We start from the raw sequence: 10959 nt of genomic DNA, 5'->3' as shown, positions 1-10959 counted from the left end.
TGTGAATGGGTGGCTAAACTGTATGGCTGATAGAGACTGATGAGAATGTGGACTAGCCCAATAGTGAGATTTCTGATATTTGCTTATATTCAGTTAAGAAGAACGCAAATTGTTTTCAATGCACATCATGGCAAGATATGCCCCTGGAAGGACGTATGATTTGTGGGTGCCTCTCAGAGAGAAATAACGTTCCTTTGAGATGTCTGCATGAATAAATGTGATGTAGACTGTCTAAGTGTTTGAATATTATTTCTCATGTGTCTTCTTTTCAACTTTCCATTGGTCAAATGGAAGTATCTTTTTACTCACTTAATTTTTTTTCTTGTTAACAAAGAATCAGATGGAAACATGGGAAACAGAACCCAAGCAGAACACAAGAAGGCAAAAGGGGGTCCCTACTCAGAGTGACTTTGCTGACATTTTAGTTCTCAGCACTAAAATTGCATGTCAAATGTAAAAAATTAATTACATGTCAAGTAATTCTCATTTCCAAGCAGACCACTCTCTTTGATGTGTCCAAACTTCAGCAGCGAGGGCAGAGCAGACTCTAACAGCCAGCAATCATGGCCGTTCCCTGGCCACCCTCACCTGCAGGCAGAGGGATTGCCTGATTCCAGCTCTGCCAGACCCAAACCCAATCCCTGTGGATTCCCAAGCGGTGGGGGGTCAAAACCTGGGTTCTCCTCTTCGTCAGCTCGAAGCAGCCCTTAGTTTGACATGTCAGCAGCCTGGTGATGAGCACCCTGCCTCTCCTCATGTCTCACAGGGTTGCTCAGGATCTCACTGCCAGAAATTAAAAGACACCAAACGGGTCCATAGGTTTTGCACATCTTTGGGGAGCTTGACCCGAGTGGTTTGCTGTCTTTATCCCTCATCCTCTCAGCCCTATGAGGCACCACCGGCTGTCCTCAGGCATGCTCTCTGCAACAGGCACGCTTGCACCAGCATGAACCCCCGTTACCCCTGACAAGAGCCAGTTTTCCCCTGTCTCAGCCCTCACCTCACCCCCTCGGTGCCCTGACGGTGCGGATCCCAACCCCACCAGCAGGACCCCGTTCCCCCATACCCCCGCTCAGCCGTGAGGAGCCCGGGACCCCCCATTTCCGACGGCACCCGTGTGCTGCAGGGCCGGGGGCAGTCCGTGGGGGCGGGCAGCCGTCGGTGCCAGCCCTCGGTGGGCAGCCGGGGCCGCTCTGTGAGAGGGGAGGAGCCCCCCCAGCAGCCCCCCGCCCCCGCCGCGCACACCCCACTCGCCCTATATAGGGGACGGGGGGCAGCGCCGCGCCGAGAGGCGCCGGGCACGGGGATCCGCAGCGGTATGGCCCTCGCCAGGGCGGCGGGGCAGGCAGGTGAGGACGGGGACAGGGAATCGGGAATAGGGGCAGGGACGGGACCCAACGGGAACCCTCAACGGGACCTCGACGCCCCCCGCTCTCCGCAGGTCCCGGCGCGGCGCTGGCGCTGCTGTGGCTGCTGGTCCGTGCGGCGGCCCCGCCGGCCGTGTGCGCCCCGGGGGACAGCGGCTGCCTCCGGCTCTCCGTGGCAGACCTCTTCGACAGGGTGATCCGGCACTCGGGCAGGATCCACAGCCTCTCCACGGCGCTCTGCGCCGAGCTGGTGGGTGCCGGGACGGCTTTTGGGAGGGTGGGAAGGAAGGGTATAGGGCTCTCTTCAGGGTTTCCTCCCCCCCCGCAGGAAAACCGCTTTCCTGCCCGTGACAACGAGCTGGGGAAGCCCGCACGGAGGTGCCCCACGGCCGGGATGCTGACCCCCAACGGCAAAGAGTACGCCCAAAAAATCCCGGTAAGGACGGGCTGCGGTGGCGGGGCGGGAGGGGGCGGCCCCTAGGGCGGTCCCTCGATCCCCTGTGTCCGTTCCCAGCCCCGGTTCCCCGGTCCCGTGTCTCCCCGGTCCCTTGTGTCCGTGTCCCCCTCCCTCCCCATCGGAGCCTCCGTCACCCTGCGGCTGGGTGCTCGCCCCCCCGGGGCCGGCGGGCAACTGGCAACGAAGTTTGCAGCCCCTGGTGCTTCCCCGACACCTCGTCTTGAGGGGTCTGACCCCAAACAGGTGCCTGTCACCGCGGTCCCTGCCCCGTTGGGCTGTGAGCCGTGTGGTGTATCCGCATGTCTGCCTGCGGGAGCGCATCTTTGTGGGTCAGAAGAGAGGGGCTTGAGACAAGCGACTGACAGGCAGACACCCCTTTGACATATATGTCTTAATTGTGGCTCTGTGAAATAGAAAGTTAGGAAACTGTGAGAGTGATATGTATTGGATTAATCAAAGTGTAAAAAGCGATCAGGAGAAAGGTGCCACAGTCACTATCTCTGAATCGGTAGGTATGGAGAAAGCAGCAAACTGTTCTAGGCATCATTCTTAGTTCAGAGAAAGTCAGGAAGTTTCCTTAGACAGAAAAAGTCTGGAAAGCCGGGGATCCAACGGCGGGAGAGACTTTTGCCTCTAGGAGGAGACAGAGGGAGAGGAATGTCAGCGTCTGGCTCTGTGCTGAGGTGAGGAGCTAACCCCAGACGTTCAGCAGCTCACCCTGAAGGGCAATGCGAAATGAAGTGCTGCCTGGTTTAGGAAGCCTGAAGCGTTTAACCTCGCTTCTGAGCTGAGGCTGCAAGGGTCGGATGGCCATCTAGCTCCTGTTAGACAGGCAACTGTCCTGAGTACCAGGCCCTTTTCTTGGAAGCATGTCAGCAGTGAACCTTGAAGTGACATGGCTATGACCCATGTGAGGTGTGAGGCAACACCTGCACTCCCATACCAGCCATCCAAAATGTCTGGATGAGGCCCCTTGGGCTCTTGAGACATCCAGGAGTTCCTGAAACGTTCTCAGTCCCAGGTAATTTGGGCAGCGCGCCACCATTTTGCTAATGCTGTGCTCCAGAGCACATGGGTCTAAAAAAGCTGAAAAGAAGACAAACAGAACTTTTGTGTTTCTTATATCTACGCAAATAACCAGAGACAGAGTAGCCCCTTACGTGCAGAATATTTCCAAACTACAGAGTTGAGCACAAAACTCTTAACCCTGCAGAGATTTCACTGTGAGCCTGTCTGCATTCAGATCAGCTGCTGCAAACTAAGAGAAATTCTTTATTGTTTCACCTTGCAAGAGAGAAGAACTAACTAACGTGATACTGAAACTTTTGCACGCCTGGAAAGAACCGCTTTCCCACTTTAACCAGCACATGGAGCACCATCAAGAGTTACCTGATGACAGCCTTAGTAAAGCTAAGCAGATTAGCAAGATGGTTCATGAGCTGGAGACTGGGATTGAGAAAGTTACAGAAAAGGTAAGGTTTCGAATGGAACTTTTGTTCATACCAGGTATGTTGCAAAAGTGATTTAAGGGGCTTCTGTTCAAATTGCATGAGCCCTCTTCATTGCCTCATGTTCCCTGAGTGATCACAAAATGCCATACTAATGAAACAGGCAGACTTTGTTATATAGATCCTGCAATTTTTCAGCCAAAGGATGTGACTTCGTTCATGCAGTGACAGGTACGTAGATGACATAATAAACATTCAAATATGTAGATCACCATTTTATTGATATGCAACATGTGAAAGTTAGAGATAAGGACAAAGAACAGAACTACTGACAGCTTCAAATACGACCTAGTAATGCCTTTACTTTCCTAGGAGAGTAAAGGAGGTGTGGGCAGACCGCCACAAATAGTTAGATTATTGTTTTCAGGTTTATTCTGATTCACATTCTAACTAATTCAACTGCAGTCTGCTGCAAAGAGCTCCTTCCCAAGGGAACAATTGCTAAGGCAGGTTCTGCAAGACAACAAGACAAGTTCTTCAAGACAACAATGACATAGGTTAACTCAGATGCCACTCACAAAACCATTTTAAACTTCTATTCCAAATTCTGGTGACTAGGATGTGAATTATTGCATGTAATTTTTCATTAGTTCCATTTCAGTCTTTTCTGGACTAGCGAGAAGTCAAAATCTTTGTATAAAAATCTTTGCATTAAAATCTTTGCATTCATATCTAAAGTCATTTGGAGTCATTTAGGGTAGACAAATATAGGTTATGTGTCCAATCTCTGAAATGGCTACACTTGTCAAGGTGCCTACACTTGTCCAGGTGCCTATTTAAACTAAAAAGCAAATAATAAACTAGCATCCTACATTCATAAGTCACTGTTGTCTTTATGAGCACAGATGGGGAGCATAAGTTTTAAAATGATAAAGAGCTCATCAGTATACTAGGAGGAATTGCACCCCACTCTATAATGCAGCCTTGATTAGGTTGACAAAGCAAGCCAACAAATTCTGAGCTAGGTACACACTTCTGGTATACTTGCCTGATTTTAATTTCCTAGAACAACTTTGGGCAAATTACTGAAAGGGAAGGCTCTGAAGTTTGGTGGAGTGTGCCCTTTTTGACCTCTTATGGACCATGGACACACCACACTGTAGACAGAATTTAAACAAATCAAGCAACTGACACAAATGCACCCCAATATTTTGCGATTCTTTGATTTACTTTTTTTTTTTTTTTAAGACACTAATTCTAACCTTGGTTCTTATTGTGAAGGAAGGTACTACCTCTGAGAGGTGATAACAGTCACCATATTTCACCAGCTTAAACAGCACTATCAAATGTTCACATCAGAAGCTTCCCCTGACAAACTAACTAAAATTAATGTCTACAAGTCTGGAGGCTGATTTGCTGCATTCCTTCAAGAGGAAACAACCAAGCAGTGGTTTCTACTTCAATTCAGATTCTGTAATTCTTATAGTCCTTGTGTTACTGGTGTATCAGATCATTTCAGGCTAGTCTTTTGGTGTGGGCACTTAGGAATAAACAGGCAGTGTTATTTCTCTGTTAGGAGCTTTACACCTATCTTCAATATATACAAGAAAAGCAAGAGTAGAACACCCTAACATACTTGATACTTGGCCTAACTTGTGCACTAGTATTTTAAAGATTTGTTTATATGCAGCTGCTTCTTGTACTTCCTTTCCTGTTTCCAAAACAGATGCAGTCAATGGGCATCATCAGCAATTCCTTACATGGAATGGCATCATCTGAAGCTGCTGGCTTCTCCAGTACTAATGAAGCAAACATGATGAGCGACTCTGACTTTATTCACTGTTTCAAGAGAGACTCCAACAAAGTACAATGCTACTTAAAAATTCTGAAGTGTAGGATTATGCCAGAAAACAGTTGTTGAGTTGTGATCTCTTGGCAAGGAGTTTTCAGCATGTTGTTTACAAGGATGGGAAAATATAATTTATTTACAGTAATTTCACTAGGGAAGTGGTTTGGAAATTCTTTGGCAGCTACTTGAGTCTGTTAACCTATGCAGCTGGAATATTAAATAAAGCATCGTGTGTGATGTTGGTAAACGCACCAGCTAAAACGGAGTACTCCAGCAGTAGCTGAAGCCATGTCTTTGACACAGTTTAGACATATGCATGGTCACAAGTGAAAGTCAGTTTGTTAGGCCTTGGTACAAAGACATCTAAATATTCCAAGTTTCCATACAGACAGTAATGCTCAAGTCTGGTCTAAATGCCATTTCAGCGTGAGGGCTTGGTACAGCTGATGGAGCAGTGAACCTGTTTCCCATTGCATGTCCTGACCCAGTGCATGGATTTTACTGTAATAATGACAAACTCCACAGCGAGTAAAAATCTGAAAGCCATTAGAAATTTTGCAGTCATCACAATTTCCTATCAGTGGGGAGGTTGCTTACTGCTGTTCCTAGAACAAAACTTCTCAGCATTTGGATCCTAAATGAGGCATTTGAATAGGCATTTATAATCACTGTGGATTTATCTTTTAACATTCCTGACTACTTCATCCCTGAATGCTCTTTTCTAGCCTCCTCTGATCTTGATGGTTGTTGACAGCTGCTGGAGCTCAGGCTGCCAAGAATGGAGATTAAAATGCTGATGATTGTTTCATACTGATGCTGGATTTGGTCTTGAGACACTCAGAGAACAGGAAAACATTTCAAAGGAACATTTATGCAGAGCAGAGGTAGAACCTTTTCAGGTGCATTTCACTCACTGTTGATACTCAGATACCAATGTACTTTCTCAGCTAGATGCTGTGAGCGCTCACAATTTGTTTCTGGTCCCTGTTGTGCCACAGACACCAGAAGTGCAGTGTTTTACAAGGTGCCTGCTCCAAAGAAGTTACTAGCTGCGATTCCTTAGGCAGGAAGGTGCCACAAACACATAGCAAAAGATCAGCACTTGAAGTTCTGGAAAAAAAACACATATCCAGATAGTCAGAATAAAGAAAGGGTTCTGCAAGGAAGCAACACCACCAAAGGAGCAGAAGTGACAGGCCAGAGGGACGATGGCACCACCCCTCCAGCTGCCGCAGGCCAAGGCCTCCTTTCCCTGCCCTCTGAGCTATTGCCCAAGCTGAAGGCCCCAGTACCAAGTGTCCTTTCCTGTTCCCTGGGCACCATTTGTCCTCCTGACGGACGTTTAGGAGGCCCACAGGACCAGCAGCAGGCCCCAGGCCTTGGAGGAGCCTGAGGGAGGGCATGGAAAGGAGGCAAAAAGGGCAGGGTGAGGCTGGGGGTGGCGGTGTGGTGCCTGGCACCTGGCATTGCTTCATCCACAGAGAATGGCCATGCCCTGGAGCCTAGATGCAGTGTGGTCTCTGGATTTGGGGTACTTCTGTAGAGGGAGGTGCAGTGGTGTCATGCCCAAGCCCCAGGGCTGTGCACACTACAACCTCCAAAAAGAGGAGGCTTCTTGGTTTCCAGTGTGAGCTGTGAGGTGATTTGGTGAGGACTAGGAAAATTAACTGCACGTGCTACTAGGTACTTCCATAGCTGGGAGTTATGCCAGTGGCTACAGTTTATTGCCAGGTGGAAAACATTTTACAAATGAAGCAGAGCCTAAAAATGACGATAAGACATAGGGAAAAAAAATATAGAATTGATCTTCTCTGGATGATACACATTAACTTTCAGCTACCTCACACCTCACTCAAATATTGACATGCAAATAAAAAAGGACTTGGAGAATCTGAAGAATTCCTTAAATGTTAGGTGTTGATCTAAAGCTGGGTGTTTGTGTGCTTGGGTGAGCACTGGAGGCTCACTATCGAGGGAGCAACAAGGCAACAGCCTTGTGATGATGTCCCCATCCACTACGCCCAGCTTCATCACTTGCAATTGCAGCCAGTACCACCAGGAAAACAAGCTGCTGTGGGAGCTGCAGATAACTGAGGTGCAAGCCTGCATTGGGAGCATCTCAGCACCAGGTTGACCTACCTCAGCTTGTTTTACCCAGCAACAGTCTCCAAGCACATAATGTGGAAGCATGGTTATTGAAGACTTCAGTAGTCAATGGCAACTTGGTCCACTTAGGCTGTGAACCTGTCTCTGCAGGGGCCTTTTGGTCTCTCATGGCTCACAATGAACTCTGAAGTTAATTGGGCGCTAATTTCTCTCCAGGCCTTTCTTTGGGCTGTGGCTTTGCAGCTAACTTGCTTTCAATTGGTTTGTCTTCCTTTCTAGTCTGTGAAGATCATAATGGTCTTGTTGGTAGAGGGTGCTGAAGCAAGGGAAGGCACTTAATTTATGTCAGGCTTTTGACTGTGGGACATATATTCATCGGGGGAGCTGTGCAGCTACAGTGATGGCAACTGGTATTTAAAACCCAGTACTAGTAAATCACAGTGGATAAAACAAATGTGATGTATCAGGGCAGCTGAGGAGTGACACTTGACCACTGTATTGTTGTTCTGACACTGAAGGTAGTAATGCAGTTTTGTTCCTTAAAGCAGACCTGCTCTGCTAAGCAGACCAACACAATCCCATTTGGCAGGGAACCAATAAAAACAAGACAACTTTTCAAAAACTATTTTCTACAGTAAATGGGTACAACCCCAGACTAAGTGCTGGCACAGGTGTGGCCAGCAAATCCAGCTTTTAGCGGAATTACCTGAAGCCCACAGAGGGCTTGCCTCTCAATTACAAAATCCAGCAGCAGTTCAAATGCAATCAAATGGGATTGCAGCTGTGCCTGAGGTAGACTGGCATCATCCACCACTCATTTGTGATTTCTCTTACAAAAAGAGACCAAGAGCCGTAAGTGGAAATTGGTACCTCCTTGTGAGGTACCAGAGAAGTTCCTCTGAGTGCCTGACCCCAAGAGCAGATTTTCAAGAGCTGCGTTCAGACCCACCTGCAGAATCTCCAACAGGTGGGTGAGAAAAGCCCCTCCTGTTCCTCAGCATGCTCCATGGTTGTTGCGTTAAAGGGGTGTAGCTGATTAACCGTTACAGGCCCGGTCGGATTCAGGGTACTGAACCAGTCAGACATTCACCAAAAACACGTTAACCGTCTGGGGGTCCCGTCAGACATTCACCAAAAACGCATTAACCGTCTGGGGGTCTGGTTAGATTCAGAACACTGAACTATCACAGATAACCACCCTCACCCTAGTTGCTGCACTTAATGAGAGCTATCACAATGCAATCAAGTGTGTTTATTACAGCAACAGATGATCAGGTTCTTTTGGATTGCCTGCGATAGTGACTATCTGCAAAAGCAAGCTAGTATGCATGAAATACACAGGTGTTATAGGTGTTACAGATGTTATAGGTGTTACGGATGTTACAGGTGTTATAGACGTTACAGGTGCGCAGCCTAGAAATAAATATGTTAAAAGGATTAAAGACTCTATAGAGATTTATAAGCAAGTATTCAGATCTCACCCAAAGGCGTCCCAATGGGGGGGGAAGAGAGGCTCAGCCCGTCGACTGATCCCAGGAGTCAAGAGGTCCTAAGGATGTTGGATTTCCTTGGGATGATATCTCCCCTGACAGTGGTATCTTCCCTAACATCCCCCTCTCTCTTGGGCCAATTTATATTATTTTCTGTCTTTTAGGTGGAGCTTGAGTGGCTCTAGTCAAGCATATCTTAGTTATGATTGGTGTAAAGTTTTCCCGTCTCTGTTTAAAGTAATAGGCTCCAAGAAATTCAGAGCGCATGCTCAGTGAGGGGTGGTCGCACCTTGGAGGTGAGTAGCTTTTGGGATGGAGGTGTGTTTTGGTATTATAATGATATTATAATGAGCCAAAAGTACACTAGGGTACAGCATTTGTCAAAATATGACAGGTCTTTGGCTTAGGGTGGCAAAAAGTGCAGCTTTGTGCACAAGAACAATCGAGGCCCCACCTGATCACAGAGCCTAGCCGTGGTGTCTCCACTCCACTCCATGCTCCGTGGTGTTCCTTAGAGCTAGCACACCAAGTTTCCCCAGCACGATAGCATCTAAGGTTGGGAGCCTAGGGAACGCTCTGGTAATGCAGTTATGCCCTACCCTGAAAGCCTCTTCAAAGCTGTACCTTTTCCTTAAAAATGTGAATGTTAGTTTTATTTTCCTAGTTACTTCAGGCATTTACACCACAATGGATCCCAACAAACATCCTTCACAACACTCACATCACAGGAAATACCCGATATCCCAAAACCATGCCACAAACCCACCCACCAGGTCTTATCTTTGAAGTCGAAGTGGTATGTTCCTGGGTTTGGCTGTGAGACGCCATCAGTATCTGTTACATCACTATAATACCAAGCCAGATGTATTCTGCACCATGCATGCCTGCAATGTGCCTGTTGTGAAGTACTTCAAACACCCACTGGGGATTTTATGTGGAATGGGTGTTCTCTTTGTTCTTTTAGAAATAGTGTTTATCTGAAGAAAACATATGCATATTACTCAGTCCTTCACGCAACAAGACTGGCGCTGTAAGTCTCTCAGATTCCCTGTGTTCACAGGGAGTGCTATTCCTCATTTACCAGGATTTTGTGGGATGGACTGAAGGGAAACTTCCTTAAATGGCTTAAAAAGAGGAATCAAGGTCCTATATGTTACGGGCTAAATCCACTTCAACTAACTGAACCAGACTCTTACATACAATTCAAAATTCACAGGTATATTTCTTGGGTTTTGAGGACAGCTTGATAAGCATTTACAAGAATAGTTTATCTGGCATATAGAAACTTTATTCTAGCTGTGGAATAAGAATTCTACAAAGAGGTGTTAGAGATCTGGAGGGCCGTAAAGTGGTGTAAGTTTTAGTAGCTATGGTGAAACCAGAACTTGCTCAATTGAAAACACGTATGACATTCCAACTGTGAAACCAATTCTGCATGAGCCGTGCTTGATCTTTGCCTCAGTGAGATGTTCTTCACATGCGATCTGCTTAGCACATCACCTTGGAGCTGTGACAGTACTTCCCAGCCAGTGCTTGCAACATCATCAGCTGAAAGAATTTCACAGGGAGCGCTCTGGATCCTGTCTCCCCTGTCCATAAGGCAGTCGCCTTAAACACTGACACTCGATTGACTCGTGGGAAGAGAATATGAGCAGCTGTGAAGACTCCATTCCCCTGAAAGGTGAGATGGGAAAACCTGAAATTGCCCCCGCCACACACCAATTTCCCCCACTATGGGAAGCACAGCTACCTCCACTTGATCATTTGATGTCAATTTGGAAATATCACTAGTCAGTGCCATTCATAAGACTCTCACCTACTAACACTTGTCGGGAACTACTCAAACAGGGCAGGACACCATGATTTCCACAGGAGGACTGGAAGGCAAATTCATCCCCATGAGTCCATCCATCAGTCCATCCATTTCTAAAGGTTTCAGGTGGAGTATGTGTGAGTTTCTAGGATTTCTATTGCAAGAGAGGAATAAACTTCTGGCATTACTGAATGGCCTATCCCATGGCATACTAAATGGGTCCAAGTGCCCTCCGAGGGCAAGTATCTAGGCAGCTTATGTTAATGAGGGTTTGGAAGTAGAGGGTGAGATGACTTCTAATTTTTTTGGAGTTTTGTTTTTTCTTTAACCAGGACTGCACAGCTGAGCACTTGGAGGGCACGCCACGCCCAAAAGTGGGATACAAAACTCACCTGATCATACATGTGGTTTAATGATACAAGCTTTGTC

The 10959-nt window shown here is 47.1% G+C and overlaps 1 protein-coding gene across 1 annotated transcript; it reads left to right on the top strand.

The window, feature by feature from the left end:
• The first annotated feature begins 1223 nt into the window (after positions 1-1223).
• On the top strand, positions 1224-5976 carry LOC137849611 (prolactin-like). The gene is made up of 5 exons (XM_068669365.1): positions 1224-1349; positions 1442-1617; positions 1696-1803; positions 3117-3296; positions 4999-5976. The coding sequence occupies exons 1-5, from the start codon at positions 1319-1321 to the stop codon at positions 5191-5193; spliced, it is 690 nt and encodes a 229-aa protein (XP_068525466.1). The 5' UTR covers positions 1224-1318; the 3' UTR covers positions 5194-5976.
• Positions 5977-10959: the final 4983 nt, after the last annotated feature.

Source organism: Anas acuta, chromosome 1 (genome assembly GCF_963932015.1).
Source record: "Anas acuta chromosome 1, bAnaAcu1.1, whole genome shotgun sequence".
Taxonomy (NCBI): Eukaryota; Metazoa; Chordata; class Aves; order Anseriformes; family Anatidae; genus Anas; species Anas acuta.
Note: the sequence above shows the minus strand (reverse complement) of the source record. Positions and strands in the feature narration are given on the sequence as shown.

Excerpts from the sequence above, each read along its gene's own strand:
- LOC137849611 (XM_068669365.1), top strand. The coding sequence starts at position 1,319 with ATGGCCCTCGCCAGGGCGGCGGGGCAGGCAG. Across the intron at positions 1,350-1,441 it reads CAGGGCGGCGGGGCAGGCAG|GTCCCGGCGCGGCGCTGGCG; the intron begins GTGAGGACGGGG and ends CGCTCTCCGCAG. Across the intron at positions 1,804-3,116 it reads AGTACGCCCAAAAAATCCCG|AGAGAAGAACTAACTAACGT; the intron begins GTAAGGACGGGC and ends TCACCTTGCAAG.